This window comes from Medicago sativa, chromosome 3, assembly GCF_051527215.1.
Source record: "Medicago sativa cultivar Bolivia chromosome 3, Bolivia_mono, whole genome shotgun sequence".
NCBI classification, from domain to species: domain Eukaryota; kingdom Viridiplantae; phylum Streptophyta; class Magnoliopsida; order Fabales; family Fabaceae; genus Medicago; species Medicago sativa.
In genome coordinates this window covers 96,961,280-96,981,032 of record NC_140751.1, presented here as the reverse complement: position 1 = coordinate 96,981,032, position 19,753 = coordinate 96,961,280, and the positions used below count along the sequence as shown (strand labels likewise).

General features: G+C 34.5%; 3 protein-coding genes across 14 annotated transcripts; all 3 read left to right on the top strand.

Moving 5' to 3' along the window:
• Positions 1–583: 583 nt before the first annotated feature.
• LOC146942517 (Cyclophilin-like peptidyl-prolyl cis-trans isomerase family protein) lies at positions 584–7,894 on the top strand. 5 transcript variants are annotated; one of them, XM_085756515.1, is made up of 15 exons: positions 584–706; positions 1,740–1,830; positions 1,914–1,968; positions 2,207–2,295; positions 2,629–2,653; positions 2,795–2,827; positions 3,202–3,240; positions 3,342–3,459; positions 3,578–3,705; positions 3,930–4,287; positions 5,302–5,408; positions 5,578–5,782; positions 5,862–6,899; positions 6,986–7,054; positions 7,225–7,894. In XM_085756515.1, exons 2-15 carry the CDS (start codon positions 1,744–1,746, stop codon positions 7,544–7,546), a joined length of 2,673 nt encoding a protein of 890 aa, XP_085612641.1. In that variant the 5' UTR covers positions 584–706; positions 1,740–1,743; the 3' UTR covers positions 7,547–7,894. The 5 variants fall into 5 exon arrangements, with proteins under 5 accessions (XP_085612641.1, XP_085612638.1, XP_085612637.1 ...); XM_085756512.1 differs by having other exon boundaries at positions 2,779–2,827; XM_085756511.1 differs by lacking the exon at positions 2,795–2,827.
• A 739-nt stretch (positions 7,895–8,633) lies between these two features.
• LOC146942516 (uncharacterized) lies at positions 8,634–9,596 on the top strand. Its single transcript, XM_085750041.1, has one exon. It carries the CDS (start codon positions 8,634–8,636, stop codon positions 9,594–9,596), a length of 963 nt encoding a protein of 320 aa, XP_085606167.1.
• Positions 9,597–12,631: 3,035 nt separating this feature from the next.
• LOC146942515 (uncharacterized) lies at positions 12,632–17,699 on the top strand. 8 transcript variants are annotated; one of them, XM_085756504.1, is made up of 10 exons: positions 12,632–12,690; positions 13,194–13,270; positions 13,875–13,989; positions 15,190–15,226; positions 15,340–15,409; positions 15,582–15,686; positions 15,907–16,057; positions 16,159–16,241; positions 17,072–17,165; positions 17,261–17,699. In XM_085756504.1, exons 2-10 carry the CDS (start codon positions 13,240–13,242, stop codon positions 17,349–17,351), a joined length of 777 nt encoding a protein of 258 aa, XP_085612630.1. In that variant the 5' UTR covers positions 12,632–12,690; positions 13,194–13,239; the 3' UTR covers positions 17,352–17,699. The 8 variants fall into 8 exon arrangements, with proteins under 8 accessions (XP_085612630.1, XP_085612628.1, XP_085612632.1 ...); XM_085756502.1 differs by having other exon boundaries at positions 12,669–12,799; XM_085756506.1 differs by having other exon boundaries at positions 12,669–12,799; positions 13,194–13,274; positions 13,879–13,989.
• The last annotated feature ends 2,054 nt before the right edge of the window (positions 17,700–19,753 follow it).

Here is a 19,753-nt window from a genome sequence, read left to right as displayed (position 1 = left end):
GATATTTGCATCACCATGTTGTCAACAAACCCCACGAGTTGGACGAGGGCCATGCAAGGATTTGCTAAACCAAGCGATCGACTCGTAATTTGCAGCTGAGTTTGAACTGCAGCTACTGTCGAGTCTGTTATAGGTTGGTGTTGATCACATACAACATTATTTTTAGAACACTAAATGTTCCACATAATTAACGAGAGTATAATGCTTAAATCTCTTACGAAAACCTTCACCACTCTACAAAGTTATCAAGATCAATATTCAAGCAAACATACAAGGGATCCGCAAATAATAAATATCTATAAACATACGAGTTATTTATAATCGAACATAAATATAAAGATAATACTTAATGAAATGTTATAAACTACTTAATGAAATGTTATAAGCGTCCTCTACAAAAACGCGATATGCATTTTCACCTAAAAAACACTACTCCATAGACAAACAACAAATTACCAACCAACTTACAGTATTACACTTTGTGAAAGAAGCGAGATGAGATTCTATTGCAAACCAATCCAAGCCCAATCCATTTGGTTCGGAAACGGCCCTTAAAACCCTAAACATCAAATCTCACCCACTGCACTGCCATTTTGCCCCTGCATCACAAAGTAGTTAGAGTCGCACTCAACTCAACCCCGCCGTTAAAACCACTGGAAAACGCTGCCGGACTTATTCGTCGTAGGAAGGAATCCCGCCGGTAACTGTAAGAATATCCACTCTTTCCTTTTCTTTATCCTTTTCTTCCAGATTTTCCTTCGCTTCTCATCGTGCGGCACCGTAGCGCGCGCGAGGATGCGATTACAGTGCGTCTGCAGAACGCAACCACCACGATCCCGCAATCAAGCGGTGCACAGAGCGTGGCGTTGGATGAACGATGTTCTTATTTTTTATATATGTATCAATTATTGCTATCTATTTATTTTAAATTATCTGTTTCAAGTTGTTCATGTTATTTATACTTGTATATTTTATTTCTCTATGTTTATTAGATTTGTTATTGCATTTTGTTTAAGTACTTGTTCTATTTTCTGTTAATTTTTGTGAACCTGTGTTTTAAGTATTTCGTTTAAATAAATATAAATAAATCTTGTGTTCTATTTAAACTAGAAGCTACATTGATTGTTGAATTTGTTAGGAGAGAGTCAGAATGCAATTGCCAGAATGATACACGCACAAAGTCACGTGATGATTTTAAGTGAAATCATCTAAGCCCTTGGATTAATTAAAATGAACGGACATGATTTACTTAAACTAGAAGCGACATCGAGTGTGGAATTTGTTAGGAGAGAGTTGAACGAAATTGCGAGAATGTTGCACGCATGAAGCCACCTGATGATTTTAAGTAAAATCATCGAAGCCCTTAGATTAATTAGAATGAATGGATTTATTTAAACTAGAAGCGACATTGATTGTGGAATTTGTTAGGAGAGAGTTGAACGCAATTGCCAGAATGATCACGCACGTAATCACGTGATGATTTTAAGTGAAATAATCCAAGCCCTTAAATTAATTTAAATGAATGGATAGGATTTGGTGTCAAAATAAACCTTGACACTCAACGAATCCTGACTCATTGATGATAACTCTGGTACATTATGGCGTATTGTATTCTGCTGTTTTAATATTTGTATCTCGGTCCCAATTGTATTGTACTGGTTTCCCATGCCATATTTCCGCTTTCTTGCTGATACATTTTATATGCGTAACTATAATTGCACTGTTTTAAATTTGACTAGTAAGATGAAGGCTACGCCTAAGAAAAAGAATCCGCTGGTGTTTATGGATGTATCTATTGATGGGGATCCCGTTAAAAGAATGGTCTTTGAGGTACGTTATATTCTTTCTATATATTATTTGAGCTGTAGTTATTGTAGTATACAACCTAATGTGTGATCATCGTGCTGTCACAGCTTTTCCATGATGTTGCTCCCAAGACTGCAGAAAATTTCCGTGCATTATGTACAGGTATTTTAAATTTTAATTTGTTTGCTGACCATTCCTTTTTGCTTTCAAAAGTTGCCTTTTCTTCCATCCCAGTCTTGTACTATCCAAGCAGACAGGTTTTTGGACATGTTTATGTACTATCCATCCATGCAAATATTGTTTATGCTTTTGGTTGCAAGTTGGTCTTCACTTGCAATTTGTCTACCTATTGAACGGTGCACTTATCCTCCCCCACCTTTCTGTGATTGATTGTTTTCAGGAGAGAGAGGTATCAGTTCAAATACTGGAAAATTGCTTCACTACAAGGGTTCTTTCTTCCATCATATTATGAAAGGCTCCATCGTGAAGGTATGTTGTTTTATCTGGTCCTAAATCTAAATTTTTCGACAGTATTTCTATATATGCCCTTTCATTGTGGTTGAACATGGCTTAGCAGTGGTTTCCCATTACCCTTGTTTATGCTGTAGGATACACAGGGCTGATGGTCACAACTGCTTTTCTTGTGATATAGTTTTAAGGTTGTACTTACAATGTTGTTTGTTGCACTTGCAAAGTTGTACATTGAACTTACAAAACTGTCCATCATCATACTCTAATAAGCTTCTTGGTGCTCCAACCCAGTCTGTATGCATTATTGTACTGTTATTATGTGTACTAACTGATGTTTTTACTTTTATACAGGGTGGTGATTTTGTCAATCGTAATGGTACGTATTTTATCATTATTATTATATTGCATCCATTACTAGTTTGCTGTCCATTTTTTGATGGTTGCAATTTAATACAATATATGTAGTCACTTCCTTTGTGTTTTTATTATTTGATCATTCAGTTGTCCGAGTTGCAAGCCTTGTTCCATTTGCATGTTTCCTGTGACGATGGTAATTTCTTTTCTAAGTCAATTGGGAACATCTTTAACACAGTTCCTTTACTTGAACACAAACTGGCCTGTAACTGAGTAGGGCTATTATAAATTTTTGATTTGATTTAGAAATTTGGATTAGTTTTGATATTGGTAATATTAATGTCTCTTAAATATGTTGATTTATTTATAATCTGAGTTTTGTGCTCCATACTTTTATATTTTTGAAAGCATTTCCAGTTGATTAAATACCAAATCTTTTGGGTGTTTCGTAAATTTTACTGTCATGGCTTAGTCTAGGTTAAAGTGTATTCTTTTTTATTTCCCTTGATTTGTTGTTTTCTTTTTCCTGTGTCCATTAATTTTCAACTCGTCTATGCACTGCATTTTCAGGGACTGGTGGAGAAAGCATATATGGTTCAAACTTTCCTGGTAGGAATAATACGTTCTTCACCCAACATCATACTAGAAAGTGCTGCTTTTGCTATTTCTATCTCAACATTAACGTGGTTTGTATTTTTGGTTTATTTTAGACGAGTCACCTAGGCTAAAGCATGATGGCCCTGGGCTTTTGTCAATGGCAATTGCTGACCGTGATAAGCTTGGTTCTCATTTTATTATCACTTTGAAAGCTGATCACCATCTTGACAGGTTTGCTATTCTAATATTTTTTGGTGGCATTTTACTTCTTTCTCGGATTTTATATTTTGTTTGTGAGGACAATGTAAGATAAATCGCCTGATTGTGCTGCTGTGGGGCAATTTTGCAGGAAATATATAGTCTTTGGGAGGCTTGTTGAAGGGCTTAAGGTATTGAAGAAAATCGAAGATGTTGGTGATGATGAAGGGCATCCAACTGTAACTGTTAAAATTATTAACTGTGGTGAATATAATGAGGGTATGGATTGCTTAGGTCATTTTGAATAATACAGTTCTACTCCTAATATGAATTCCAATTAACCTACATTCCGAAAATTCAGTCTCCAACTCTTTAATTGCACAGTTTTTTTTTTTTTTTTTTTGTTTTTATTTTCCCTCTTCAATTGAAGGTGCTCTATTCTTTACCATTCTTTATTTTTCAATATATTATTAACCCCTTCATTTGAATATTCATATTTTCAGATGGGAAGAAGGTAAATAAATCAAAAACAGGAAAGGATGGAGCCTGTGAAGGCAATAATCTTGAAACACGGAGGAAGGGAAAGCTCAAGAGGTCTTCAAAAGACAGAAGGAAAAGGAAAAGATACCACTCATCTGAATCAGAGAGTTCTTCAGATTCAGACATGGAATCTTCGGAAACTGATAGTGATTCTGACTCAGATATGTCCTCATCATCTGATATAAGTTCATCTAGTGATGACAGGCGAAGAAAGAGAAAGAGATCCAAGAAAGATAAATATAAACGTGGAAAAAGAAGAGATAAACGCCGTGACAAAAGGCGAAGAAGACGGGATAAAAGATCGAAGCGCAGATCAAAAAGGTATTGAATACTTAGCATTGATTAAACCTTCTGTTATTATGTACAGATTCCAGATTTCAGTAATTTATCTTTCTAGTGATGAATGTATTTTCATGCATGGTAATACACAATGGTAGAGGTAGGTTATTTCCGATGTAGTGCATATTTATACGAATTTCTCAGCCTTTAGTTATATGAGTATGGTTGTTGCTCTATGTATTTTTCTGTACCAATTCTCTTGTCATGTACTTTGTATGCATTGAATGGTCTATTGTGGAGATTCTTTATTCGGTTTTTTACATTTTCTTGTGAATGATATTTTCCATGCATTTTTAACAGTTAGAATTCTTTGATGGTTCAAAGTGTATGAATTTGATCTCTGATTTTAACTATCCTCCTTTCAATTTACAATCTTGGGTGCCTGGTTGATTAGTGCGATGGTCATTTTAATTTGCGGTGCATTCAGGAAATTTTAATAAAATATTTTGTAAATTTGCACATTGTCACACATTTAACTAGTCATACTTAGAACTCATTTGCCTAAAAAAAACTAGTCATGCTTAAGGACACATCTTTTCAAGGTCTCATACTGCAGGTCATATTTTTTTGGGAATCTGGCAGTGATTCAGAATGGTAGAGGTATTTTTCCCATGCTGTGCATATTTATACAAATTTCTCAGCCTTTAATTATATGAAATTGGTTGTTGCCATATGTATTTTTCTGTACCAATTCTCTTGGCGTTTACTTCGTATGCATTGAATAATCTACTGCAGAGATTCCTTATTCAGTTTTTTACTTTTTCATGTGAATGATGTTTCCCTTGCATTTTTTACAGTTAGAATTTTTTGATGGTTTGAAGTGATGATTTTGATCTCTGCTTTTAACTATCCTCCTTTCAATTACCATTTTGTATGCCTGGTTGATTAATTTGTTGTACATTTTCACACATTTAACTTGTCATATTTGCCAAAAAAACTAGCCATGCTTAAAATACATCTTTTCAAGGTCTCAAACTGAATGTCATACTTTTTCAGGGAATCTGGCAGTGATTCGGATAGCGAGAGTAGCAGTAGCTCTGATGATGAAAGTCTTGATACTCAACAGGAAGAGCTGAAGCGAAAAGATCGTTATCAGAAAAAAGGTATATTTCGAAGTAATTTAATTGTTTTTCCACATAAATCTCTCTGTGACCTGTAATTTTCTTTCAATAAAACAAACTGTTGAATACATCTCCTAAATGTTTTTCTTTTTGGTTGAGTTTAATTCTTTGAATATATGCGTAACATTTTTCTCTCCTTTTTTATGTCCAGCTGAACTGAAGTCTCCCTCACTTGTGGAGAAAGATGCACCCACCATTCATCATAGAAAGGAAGAGGCGGGTATGCCAGCGAGCAATGAAAAAACTGTAAAGGAAAATGGAGAGCGGCATAGCAATGGTACTGGAGCTGCCTATAGATCTGACAGAAGTGAAGAGAGGCAGCCTGACGTGATGGATGTTCATTTGGGCAAATCTAGGTCCACTTCCCTCTCTTGTCACACCTTAGTTATTTATTCTGCTTACCATTTCTTTCACTTATAAAAAATTAATGAGCAGGAGTCGAAGCACAAGCCCTAAGCGACCCATGAGTAAGAGTATGAGTATTAGTCCTAGGAGGAGTAGGAGCAAGAGCCGGAGCATTACTCCAAAAAGAAGATTGAGAAAAAGTCCAAGTGTCAGTAGAAGCCCTCCTCGTCTATCAAGGAGGAGTTTGAGCAGTAGTCCTGTCAGAAGCATGGACAGGAGTCCTGTTAGGAGCATCGGCAGGAGTCCTGTTAGAAGCATTGACAGGAGTCCTAGGAGAAGCATCGGAAGGAGCCCGGTGAGGGGCAGGAAGGGGAGAAAGGTCAGTAGAAGTCCTGTGATAACTCGTCCTCTTAAAAGTGTCAGCAGGAGCCCTGTAAGATCCCGCCGGAGCAGGAGTTCTCCCAGAGTATCATCACGAAAGAGCGTAAGTCGCAGTCCAGTTAGATCACCTGCAAGAAGCTTAAGCAGAAGCCCTGTAAGAGTGTCAAGAAAGAGCATAAGTCGCAGTCCAGTTAGAGCGCCTGCAAGAAGCTTAAGCAGAAGCCCTGTAAGAGTGTCAAGAAAAAACATAAGTCGCAGTCCATTAAGGAAGAGCTTAAGTCGCAGTCCAGTTAGATCGCCTGCAAGAAGCTTAAGCAGAAGCCCTGTAAGAGTGTCAAGAAAGAGCATAAGTCGCAGTCCAGTTAGAGCGCCTGCAAGAAGCTTAAGCAGAAGCCCTGTAAGAGTGTCAAGAAAGAGCATAAGTCGCAGTCCAGTTAGATCACCTGCAAGAAGCTTAAGCAGAAGCTCTGGTAGGGTCCCCTCAAAGAGAAGCATTAGCCGAAGTCCTGTCAGGGCACCCAGTAGAAACAATCGCCGCAGTTATTCTAGGAGTCCTAGCCCTGTACGTAGGAGAAGAACACCTCGTGGGGGTAGTTTGTCTAGAAGTGCTTCACCTGATGCTTCGCCAAAGCGTATCAGAAGGGGAAGAGGTTTCAGTGAACGATACTCCTATGCAAGAAGGTATAGAACCCCTTCCCGGTCTCCTGTGAGGTCATACCGATACAATGGAAGAATTGATCGTGACAGGTAAAGTTATATGCAACAAATTTGTTACCTTTCTGCTGGTATTTAGATTTTATAGTTGAATGATGGACTGAGCATTCTGTCCGCAGATATTCAAGTTACAGAAGGTATTCCCCTAGGCGTTTCAGAAGTCCACCACGGGGAAGAACTCCTCCAAGGTTTTTTTTTTCCTCTTTACTTATGACAATTACTTTTGTGTGTGTGTATTATTTAGTTTTTTTTTTTTTTGCTGCATAACTTATGTGGTTATGCCATTGTTAGTTCCTTGAACCATATTTTTAATTATTGATAGCAGTTGAGTCCATATAATTATTTGGAATATACTTAGGTACCGAAGGAGAAGCCGATCACCATCTGTTTCGCCCAGCCCACGCTACCGAGCTCGAAGATATAGCAGAAGCCGCAGCCCAGTTCGCATTCGCTCCCCAGTTCGGAGCACTTCCCCCGATCGATCTCGCCCCTCTCCTTGTGTAGAAAGGCATTCTTCGTACTCCCGGTGCAGGAGTCCAGTGAAATCTAGGTCTTCTGTAGAATCACCATCTCCACGAAAAGCAAGTAGAGACAGGTCAGCTTCATCATCCAGAAGCCCAGATGGAAAGAGAGGCTTGGTCTCATACGGCGATGGTTCTCCTGACTCGGGCCAAAGGTGAAATTCTTGGTCCCCTATGGTTTTGGGTACTGTTGTCATCTTTTGTGAGCTTGGCTTCAATTTTGGAACTTCACCTTCTGCTTTGCTTAATGCTGGAATTTGTGGATGCCAATATGCCTTGTTTTATTTCTTTGTAGACAGCAATGACATGTTAAAGATTCTAATGCTAGAATAAATAAGACAGTACTTGTGAAATTAGGATATGTCCCTGGTGGTAGAGTTATTGCGGTATTTGGTGGAACTGGAGTTAAGGAAAACTCGTATTTTGTTGCCTGCCATGTCCTCGGTAGCACAATCATTTGAGTTGAATTTATAAAATTTTGAAAACGCTATTAGATTTGATCTATAATGCTCCTCTGAAAATTTGAAATCAACTTCCCCTGCCTATACAGTTTGTTTTTTTGAATTTGCAGTGTATTTTTACCGAAATCTAAATATTAACCGGCTTTGCTTGCTTAAAATTTACTTTAATTTGACTTGCGCATTAATATTTTTTCATTACTAGACTAAATTTGGATTTAAAAAATTGATCCTGTAGAAAATTGAAGGTTAGTGTATCATGAGTCATGATGGACTAAATTTAATTTAATTTCATTTCATCACTTATAAAAACTTAAGTATTTGAATCATCATGGAAAGTACTTTTGTTATTTAATTATTGGGAAATGTTAAATAGTGCCCCCGGGGCACTGGTTAAGAAAAACTAATATAGAAACTTTGCATTGGGAATTGGTGAAAAGTATAATGTTCAACTTTATGAAAGTCAAAAAGTTGTTGTTTTTAATGAAAAATTTCTATTTTTACTTCCTTAACCAGTGCCCCGGGGGCACTGGTTAACAAGACCCTTAATTATTTAACTGTTGCTAAGCTGAGGGGAAGAGAGATGGACTAAAGATCCAAAGAGTCGGACAAAGATCCTAAATAGCGTAGCAGTTTCCAATGCTAATAAAACATTGTAACTATCAAAACCCCTTTGTTTTGTAAAGAAAACCCATTTGCGTTCTTGTTTTAGCCTTTGCCTAATTCATATCAGCAAAGATATAAAATTTAAGCTTAAGCTAATTAAACACTCCACAACTGTTGTTGAAATGTCGGTATCATCATCATCATCATCATCATCATCATCTCGTGTTTTTGACACCATTAATGAATGTCTCATACTGGTACAATCAAATTCTCATGAAACTCAGGAGAAAGGTCTTCAAACATTGGCTGCTGTCACCAAGGTAAGTCCCCAGAACAGAACTTTGCTAGCTCAGATAGATGGAGCAATCTCAACATTAGCCACACTCACAAATGCTTCCTCCTCCATTATCCAAACCCTTTCCTTGTTGGTCCTCTTTAACCTTTCACTCAACCCTGATCTAAAGCAATCTCTTGCAGATATGGAAACCATTTATCACCTCAATTCTCTCATTAACTCATCATCATGTTCCATTGATTCATGCAAACTTGCCTCCTCATTGATTTGTAGTTTGGCCATGTTTGATAAAAACAAGGCCAAATTTGGGGTAGCAGGTACTGTTCAGTTGCTGGTGAAGGCTATTGAAAGATCTCTTCTTGATTCTGCCGACTCACATCACCTTTTGAGTTCTTTGGCTGAACTTGTTCAATTCCATGGAAATTGTACTTTGGCTGTTCGAGGTGGAGTGGTTCCGGTGCTGCTTCAAGTTGTTCAGAGCACTGATAATAACAACGAGGATTTAGCTGGAATATCTCTTATTGTTCTTGGTCTGCTTGTGAGGTTTGATGAAGGGTTGAATGCAGTGAAGAAAACAAATGAGATAATAAGTTCAATGTTAAGTGTGATGAGAAGAAGGTCTTTGTTGTGTAAGGAAGGTGCAGTTGATATTCTTGTTCGACTTTTTGATGACAGTGATGAATGTGTTAGAGAGGCTTTCATGTTATCAGAATTCTCAAGTCTGTTGGCTGATCTTTCTGTGAGAGGCTCAGCAAGAGCGAGGGATAAGGCTGATTTGCTAATGAGGAAGATTGCAAAGGTGAGCTTAGAGACTAACATGGAATTAGCTTGCTCCCTGTATGATTATTAGCCTTAATCAGGTTATTATTACAAGTTAAATGATGTCATGCTTCAGAGTTATTTTCATCAATTCTATTAGCCTTAATCAGGTTATTATTACAAGTTAAATGATGTCATGCTTCAGAGTTATTTTCATCAATTCTATCGAGAATTATGCATATTTCCTTTTAATCTTACACGATTACATCATCAAAATTCGTTGTGACATTCGGCTTTATCTAACACAAACACAAACTAAATAAGCCTAATGCATGTCACACAACCAGATATTAGTTCTATTTGCGTGAAGTATACAAAAAAAAAAAGGGTTAATTATGTTTATAGTCCCTATAAAATAGCGACCTTGTAAGTTTAGTCCTTACTTAATTTTAATAGCATTTTTAGTCCCTAATTTTGTTTTTTTGCCCTGAGTATTAGTCCCTACTCAATTTAAATTTGTTTAATTTATGCTTAAACTCTTAAATTTTTGAACAATTTTTTGCAGACATGTTTAGAACATTACTAAAAGATCCTCCGCAAAAAATTATCGCAAAATTTGATTTCTACATCCAGATTTTATTACTTTTTATCTTTAACTTTTGTCGTTTTAAAAAATTCATATTTAATTAATTTCATGTCTGAAAATTCTAAATTTTAGTAAACGAACCTTTCATAGTGTTCTAATCTTGTCTCAAAAAAATCGTTCAAAAATTTAAGAGTTTAAGGATAATTAATCAAACTTTGTTTTAGCAGGGACTAAAATTATAAGTAAATTTTTTTTATAAGGACTAAAAATGCTATTAAAATTAAGTAAGGACTAAACTTACAAGGTCGCTATTTTACAGGGACTAGAAACATAATTAACCCAAAAAAAATTAGGAAAAGATTGGTAGACACCCAAAACTCGTATACTTAAGTCTTTGGTGTCAAATAAAAGTCTTTGGTGTCAAATAAAATAAGGAAAAGATTGTTCAAGAGAAATAGGAATAAAAGAGATTGATATGATAGATTAATGATGTGATAGTAAAAGAAAGATAAAAAGAAAATAAAATGTTGAATGAATGTATGAAGTCTACGGGTGATCAAATATATGAGTAATAAAAATAATTAAGTCTTTGGTGTCGATAATTTTTTCATCTCACGAAGCTTGAATCCAGTTAGTTTAATACTATCTTCGTTATTTTTTTCCGTCATCTCACGAAGCTTGAAAATTACAAATCTAATATCTAAATTTGTAATTTTTTAGAGGTATTTATTTATGTATTATGACAGTATACCGATTTTCTGTTATTTTATAGTAGTAGATATTAGATTTTTAGAATTTTTTTTTCTTTCTTTCTTTCAAATAGTCTTGAAACGAAGGAGTAATATTTGCCGTTAATTTATCCGTCATCCATGGATAATTGGATATGATTTCTTTTCCTCATTCCAACGATCAGCACTGGTATCACGCATTTATAAAGTTTTTCTTTTGAAGCTGTCCAATATTCTACAGCAAATCAGCAACATAACGACGTAATAACTTTTTCTAAGCATATCTCACTGATTTTTCAACCAGTGCAAACAAAACAAAAAAAAAAAGAAAAAGCAAAGTCTAGTTTTGTTTAAAATATTATTCATTATCACAATCTTTACACTTTCAGAAGTCAGAAGTTCAGAACATTAAAAATGTGTCTAGACCTGCGTCATTGGCAATGACATACAAATTACAGAATATCAACGGCGTGATAATAATTTAAAATCTATCAAGATGCCCGACACATACATACCATTCGAAAATGAGAATTTCTACGGTGTGCAAAAATCAACTACTCGGGTTGTTAATAAAATTATGGTTAAAATGTTTATTTATTTATTTTGACAAGAATTATAGTTAAAATGTTTAATGGGAAATTTTTGTTTTTTGTACGGTGAAAATAATACAGCAGAGAAAATGAGTATGAAAAAGTAAATATCTTTTTTGTATGTAAGACCTAACTCGACCTAAAACCATACAGTTGTGTGAATTTTAATAGTTAAACTACTCCACCTATAGTATTATTTTTGTCAAAACAGTAAAAATATGAAGAAAGTAAAGTTTTTAAAGCGAAAACTCTGGCTTTTTTTAGTTACACAAAAATCTACGTCAAATAACATTTATGGTAACAACTGAAGATTGTGTTTTAAGCAATATAATTTCATAAAAAAATCACTTTTGTTGTTCATATACTTGTAAGGACGTCTAAACTTTATACTACTCCCATTTTTTTTTGAATTGAGTCCAACATATGTATTACAAATTACCTTATTCATGGAAATGAAATAAATTTGTTACGGTCACCATATGAAAAGTGTCGTAAGACGGTGATTATTATACATATAGTTTTATTTTAGGCTTAATTAGATATTGGTCTCTTAATTAATTTATAGGTTTTGTTTTGCCTTCCTAATTAATAGTAGTTACGTTTTGGTCGCTTAATTTCATCTCCGTTTATCAATTTGGTCTCATTATGTTAATTTTAACCTACAATGTATTAGGTGGATCAACATTGTATGCTTTTTTTTTTGAATGGCAAAGTAATAATATATATGGAGAAAAAGAGGGATCAAATCCCAAATAGTACAAAGCAGAGGCTTAAATCCCAACTTGAGAATATTAACTATTTTTGTTCTTTTAAAATAATTTTTGAATCTAAGTGATAGTTGAAAAATATGAATCAATTATTTAACAATTGAGTCAATCTTTATCGACGATTTTACTATATTCTTTGTTAATGCTAGATGTGTAACAAAAAAAGGGAAAGTCGTGGGAACTAGACCAACAAAGGCAAGTCATGAAGAAAAGCAAAAAAGCCCACATGCTTTAGGTTTTGTTTCTCACTCGGTGAGGTATGTGGAAAGAACATGGAATCAAAGATATACTTTTTTATATAAATTTGTTAATGTTATTTGTAGGAGATAAATTTTGTCAATGTGTTTTTTTTTTACGCAAAATTTGTTAATATTAGATACTTTTTTTGAGGGAAAAAAAATGAGTATATATAATAATTGTATAAATGTTAAAAAAAAAAAATAATAATAATAGAGAAATATATAGCAGAAAGTTGATACCCCCAAGTAGGAGCGACATCATTCAACTAGTGCAGGTTTCAACTTTGAACTCCATTTCCTTAATTAATGCAACTATTTTACATGCTAATTTCATTTTCTATTGGGAAAACAATGGAAGGTGGCAAATGTCAAAGAAAATAAAAGGTTTTATAATAGCCAAAATATTCTTCTTGTTTTCTTAGCATTCCAATTACTTTACTTAATTTCAACAAGCATAGATTCTCCAATCTTATTATTCTCTTTGCCATTACACAGTAAAATACTTACCCTTATTCATTTTTTTGCTTCATTTCTTGTGTGTGGATTCTAGCTCACAAAGGGTTACAACTTTTATTTTTTAAGTTGCTGCTTTAGTTTCTATCTACTTTTCTTTTCGAGTGCACCCTTTTCACTTTCTGTCTATTTTTCATGAAGTTTTAGTTAGTTTTATAAGTAGGGTAGCTGATGCAGATTCATTGATACTTTTATTTATGTTTTCATATTATTCTCTCATTTGGGTATAAATAGATGTTACTAATGTTGGTTTTCTTCATTCCAGAAGCTCAACATAAGCATTTTGCCAATTACCCGTTTGAGTTCAAAATATGAGCAACAGAAACTTCTCAGCTAGTTCTGGTTAGTTGCAATGTGAACCAATGTCATCTCTATTGCCCTGCAAGCTACATTCATGGATTTACTAGTTTTTTTTTTTATTTTTTTTTTTGGATTTAAAAATGTCACCAATTTAGTTATGTTAAGTATTTTCTAATTTCTAATTCATTTCATCTTGGGGGGTTTGTATCGGGTTGTTATATTGGGTCTAACTCATCTTTACAAAAAAGGCGTGTAAGATGAGGGGTGCCACACTTTATAAACTCTAGCCAGGTCTTATCTTTAATCTATGCGGGACTTCATTTTTTCATTACACCCCTCATGCCCAACACTATCAGGTTTGGTGCGTGTATATAAGTGGTGGGTGGCCCGAATAGGTAGGCTCCAATACTATGTTAATTTTTTATATTGAGCCTTAGCTGACTCATCCCTTATAAAACCGACTTGTAAGGTGAGGGGTGCCATAAACTCTAGTCAGGTCTTATCTTTAATCTATGTGGGACATGGTTTTTTCAATAGTTTGAACTCTGGTCTTGTAACTCCTGCAACTTTTTTAGATTTACCAGTTAAACTTTATAGAAACTAAACCATCTAGGACTAAATGTACTTTATTGGTTTCATGGTTCAGGTAGTGGAAATGCTAGCAGGACATTTGAGTTTGGAAGGACTCATGTGGTTAGACCTAAAGGGAGGCATCAGGCAACTATTGTTTGGCTACATGGTATTGGCGATAACGGCTCGAGGTATGTTGCTAACTTGAATTTCTATTCTATGAAATTAACACATACACCAGACACACAACACTGACATGTTGACACCGATAATAATTTGAGAAACTGAATGTAATTACATGTGCCTGTGTCGTGTCGGTGCTACAAAGTGTTTTATGCAATCGTGGTTTTAAGAAGGATACTCTATTAGAATTTAGTATTGGAATACATTTGAAGATTTATTTGAGGGAAAAGTTTTATTTTAAATGAGCTGGTTGGCAAAAGGAATTAAAAGTTATATTGTGAAAACTGATTGTGCTCACAGCAATTAATTACCATGCACTTTCTCAATGTCCATGTTAGTGTGCATGGCTTTTCAGTTTGGAGTTGGTGTTATTTGGAACTTTAATGTTTGAAAAAGTTTATTCCTTTTTATTGGTAAACTTAGTTTGTGTTGATACCTTCTCTCTGTGCTTGAGAATATGCCTTTAGAGAAACAATAAATTTGTTTTCTTCTAGCAAATTTAAAAGGAATAGAGTAAGGGAATGTCAATATATTGTCTTCTTCTGTTAAAGTTTGTTTATTAGTAAGTTCTTAAACTACAAATCTTCTTTTAGAAAATCTTACCAATTGATTTGGTAGGATAACACAAAAGGTACTGTCAAAAAAAGAGTGTTATTATTAATACACCAGCATTTTTTTAATTACAGTTTATAGTCTAGATAATGACAAACTAATAAAGAACACATATAGTCCCTATGCAAGTAATAAACTCTTGATTTCCATAATTTTGAAATCATGTTGATCAATGCAGCGAGTCATATAATAGAATTCATGCCATTTATAGATATATGGTGTGGTCCCAAAATAAGGTATGTGCATTATAATTTTATAAAGTGTTTTCTTGAAGAAACCTTATAGTAATAGTTTCAAAAATCATCTTTACTAGCAGAGCTCTTAGACCATCAATAGTTCTTATATTTTTATCAAGGGTCATACTAAAAAATGCCTCAAGGGCACCAATTAAGGAAGCCAAAAATAGTAGTTTTGTATAAGAAAGAACAATTTTTAAACTCCTAAAAAGTTGAAGGCAATACTTTCCCTCACACCAATGCCCTAAGGGCACACTCATTAGCATTTTCCTTTTATAAATTAACTTGATTTTTTTAATCAAGTTGACAAGTTCAAGATTGGCCTATGGTGAATAACATAGACTTTATTCTGTCTTGCAGCTGGTCCCAACTATTGGAAACTCTTCCTCTTCCAAATGTAAGAATATGTGTATATTTGACATTAGCATTTTTTTCAATAGATACTGCAATATTTGGAAAGGTTATGTACTTAAGCAGCTACTATTTGTGATCTTGAAATTTATGTTTCAGATTAAATGGATTTGTCCAACTGCTCCTACGCGGCCTGTAGCCTTATTTGGTGGATTTCCTTGCACTGCTTGTAAGGCTCATTGATTTAAAATTCTATATTGTTCAATTGAAAACACCATTGCCCTTTGACCGTTTTCCTTTGGCTACAAAATTTGACTTCTGTATATTTGGTCAAGAACGATAATACCGATTCCATTTCCACTGTTTACAACAGTCTAATTTGATTTACGTAATGTTACCAGGGTCTGATGTTGGTGATATTTCAGAAGACGCTCCTAATGATTTGGAGGGTTTAGATGCTTCTGCAGCACATGTTGCCAATCTTTTGTCAACAGAGCCTCCAAATAGTATGTTTTCTATTATCCCTCGAGAAGAATATTGGTGTGATCTTTCTATTATTTACTTCTTCATATTGACTAAAGTGACTATAGTAGTGTTTTTGCTTATTTAAGAAATTAGAGCTAAGCCACCTTTTACATTTATAATTTTAGATTATATACCTTGGGCTGTTATTACTAAATTTAAGGGGCTTGTAATTTGACTTAAATGCTACTGTCCCCTGTACAGTCAAACTCGGTATTGGTGGCTTCAGTAATGGTGCTGCAACTGCACTTTACTCAGCTACATGTCATGTTTTGGGACACTATGGAAATGGAAACATTTACCCTATCAACTTAAGCGCAATTGTTTCATTAAGTGGCTGGCTTCCTTGTTCAAGGTTTGGTTTCTACCATTTGTCAAGAACTATAAGGCACATCCACCCATAATTTCCTTTTCTTTAAGCTATATACATAACTCAGAAGGTGCTAATTGATACAGGACCTTGAACAACCAGATCAGAGGATCACGTGATGGCATAAGGCGTGCAGCATCGTTGCCCTTATTTATCGGCCATGGAAGCGGTATTTATAATTTTTTATCACTATCCTGGTTAACTTGAAATTTAAAATGTTATAATATTTCCCTTTCTATTAATTTCGGTATAAAAGCATGATTGTTTCATCTGTTCTCCCACATGATTTCTTAAATTTTCTATTGAGAGGCCTGCACATTGCTTGAGTTCTTTTGTATTTTTTTGGCACTAACCCTCCGGTTCCCAGGGAAAGGGGCCTTGGTAATCCGGAGTTCGGCCTTGAGGTAAGGATAGCCTGGCCAAGAAAAATGGTAACTAATAATAGTTCCTGCGCTGTGTGCTCAAAGAAAAAAGGAAAATGCTTTGCAAGAGTTATGGGTTAAGACTCTTAACCACTACTTAATACTTACCAGAAAGGTCAACAGTATTCGTATGTATTGAACTCTTTGTTTGAGTCTTTACTGATTTACCACAAGCTGCAATTACCATTCTAAATGGAATGATTCTTTTAGTGATATGTCAACACTTTCATCTGGTTCAACTTTGATATTTTTCTGATTTCATTGGGATTATCGAAACATTTAACAAAAATTTGGTTCACTTTTTACACATTCAACAGTCATTCTGAAGATGTGAAATTGATTTTGGTTTGGAGGTTCTCTTGAATTGATTCTAACTTGAAGTTAGGATGATTTTTACACTCAAATTTATTATTCAACTCACTTTTAACTAAAATTAATTTTACAAAATCAATTTTCACAACCTTATTGTAATTCAAGCTTCAAAGTTGTTTGTACAATCTTAAATCATGAAATAGCGAATTGATTTCATACCTGATCGCCATGTCGCAGATATTTATATTTAATTTTTTTTTTGTAGCTGATGATGTAGTTGCATATGAACATGGAGACAATTCTGCAAGGACCTTAAGCTCAGCTGGATTCCAGAATCTTATGTTTAGAAGCTACAATGGGTATTCAATTGATTTTTTCTTTATTTATACAAAGTCTAAAGGTGATAATATTTGTGTATGACATGAAATTAGTCTTATATATTATTGGTGTGCAGGTTAGGTCACTATACAGTTCCTGAAGAGACTGATGAAGTTTGCAGATGGCTAACTGCAAATTTGGCACTTGAGGGGTTAAGGTTGAACTAGAGAAGTATCATGTTATAGATATAGAAGCATACTTTTAATTTAAGCAATTAAAAAAGGGGTTATAGAATAGATAGTGGTGTGGGGTATATTGGTAATGGTATAGCCTCTTCATTCTCTCTCTCTCCTATTATCTTGGCACTAAATAAAACTTTTCTTTCTCCCCTTCAAGGGTTACTCATTTTTATTCTTCTGTGGGATTGGAAATGCTTTGGTGGGAGGACATGGACATGGATAATTTGCTCTACATCTAGCAAATTTTTATTCAGCCATGGTTATGTATTTCTATTATGTCTTTGAGACAAAATGTAATAAGCCAAACGTGAATAAAACGAGTGCTAGAGTTCATTATATCATTTGACATTTTATTAAGATGTTTGTTTTTTTTGGGGGGTAAACCAACATATTATCTACACACAAATGTGAAGACCAATCTCTTAAGGCGCAGCGAGTACATCTTACCACAAAATTTGCTCGATTCACAATGATGTTAGTGTGTTTGTCCCTATATCTCGTATGAATTTGTGCTTATTCGAAAGAGAAAAAAGGGTGCAAAAAGCAAGTCATTGTAGGGACTAGGGATACTTAGTTAAGGCCCGAGATAGGGACTAGGGATACTTAGTTAAGGCCCGAGAAATAAAGAACAGTCCATGATTTTTGCTAATCCTAACCAAATGCAAAACTTTTCAAATCATTGACGATAAATACTATTGTACTCACTGCAATTATGATTTAATTTTCCTTTTTTTTAGCCGTAAAAGATGATAAGTGTATAAGAAGTACTCAACCCAAATACAAGAGAGAAAAACCAACACAAAAAGGAAAAATGAAAACTTGTAATTGCATCGTGTATAGAAACATAAAAAGTATACTATATGGTATTAATTAGTGAGATATTAGATAATTGAGAGATCAATATTAATTGTTTGAAGCTCGTGCACAAAAAAGATCAAGGAAGAAGGACATTAGGGTAAAAAACTGTGAAAAATCAAAGAAGATGGACATTTGGGGACTCTCATGGGCATATTATAAAAGATTTTGGAGGTCTAAAAAGTAAAAGAAAAGGAAAAACTTTTATCATTAAGAATTTATGATGGCGTCACTCACGTCTTTCTACCAACTCACGTGCATGCAACAATTAAAAACAAAACTATGTAGATGTATGTAACACATACTGAGTACTACTGACATACATTTTTTTTTGAAGCAGAGTACTGCTGACATACATATATACGTATTTTTCTCATTTTGAATAATAAAAATTTGTGTATTACTATTATAGCTCTCAACGAGTAAAAAAATACATTATAAGCTCTCTTTCAAAAAAAATTATTACAACTCTCGAGGCAAGTTGGGAAACAATTATCTTAGGCGTTTGTTTTATGGATTGAAAAATTATTTTTAGGAATATCTTACCTGAAAATATAAAGATGAAAATTTGTTTTATGGATTAAAAATAGAAAGTTATAATTTAAAAAAAAAAATCCATATAGTATTTCATCAGGATGACACGTTTTTACTCATGATAATAATGCATGTAAATTTTGAAAGTTATATGATGTTATTCCATTCTTGAGAACCTCTATTCTGAAGAATACTCCTTTTTTTTTTTTCGTAAACCTTTTAACAAACGTGAATATAGTCATTCTCTAGCAATATATTTTCTAAAATGTGATTCTTAGACATGAAACAAACACACCTTAACATTACGTCATGTATATAGAGATGGACATCGGTAGCAGATAGTTCAAGTGATTTGAACTAACGATCAAAGAAATTGAAGTAGATACAAAAGACGGGTTATAAATGCAAGTAAACAAGTGATTACTAAAAGTTGACTACTCAACAAGATAGTTGTCTAATATGGATCCGGTGTAACAACTAACCCTCCTATTTTTAATAAATCCAGTTTTACTGTTCCAGACCGACTAGAAACTTGCAAAAGCAGGACCCGTAGGACCTACACCTGAGGAACCATAAACAATGTGGCGAGGGAGAAGACTAAGCTCTATGTAGGTAATTAACCACATAGACTCCACCGATTACGCCGCATTTTACGGAGGTAGTTATGCGTCTCTGTGCTTATGTAAGGGTGATTTCTCATCACCCTCAAGGTACGATTAACTTTCACCATTTTTCTGCATTTTTCCACATCTCTCAGATTCTAACTTGAGTGTTAGAGTGCTAATGTACCTGCATACATCTTTCACATCCGTCGTGAAGATTCAACCTCCGTCTCACCGGAGCACCGTGGATAACTACTACGATTCATCGATCGTCACCGGACCGATCATTTACCTTTCTTTGACTTTGAGAAATATCCCACAAATCGTCTTCTATTGACATCATTTGGTTACTTTTATCATACACTCTTCTAATCCAACCCAAATCGTATGGTACTTTTT

What these genes read in the sequence shown, in the direction of transcription:
- LOC146942516 (XM_085750041.1), top strand. Translation starts at nt 8,634, where the DNA reads ATGTCGGTATCATCATCATCATCATCATCATCATCATCTCGTGTTTTT.
- LOC146942515 (XM_085756504.1), top strand. Translation starts at nt 13,240, where the DNA reads ATGAGCAACAGAAACTTCTCAGCTAGTTCTG. An exon ending in TGGATTTCCTTGCACTGCTT is followed by an intron (nt 15,410 to 15,581) that starts GTAAGGCTCATT and finishes TAATGTTACCAG; the next exon opens with GGTCTGATGTTGGTGATATT. An exon ending in ATTTATCGGCCATGGAAGCG is followed by an intron (nt 16,242 to 17,071) that starts GTATTTATAATT and finishes TTTTTTTTGTAG; the next exon opens with CTGATGATGTAGTTGCATAT.
- LOC146942517 (XM_085756515.1), top strand. Translation starts at nt 1,744, where the DNA reads ATGAAGGCTACGCCTAAGAAAAAGAATCCGCTGGTGTTTATGGATGTA. An exon ending in TTTCCGTGCATTATGTACAG is followed by an intron (nt 1,969 to 2,206) that starts GTATTTTAAATT and finishes GATTGTTTTCAG; the next exon opens with GAGAGAGAGGTATCAGTTCA. An exon ending in TGAAAGGCTCCATCGTGAAG is followed by an intron (nt 2,296 to 2,628) that starts GTATGTTGTTTT and finishes ACTTTTATACAG; the next exon opens with GGTGGTGATTTTGTCAATCG.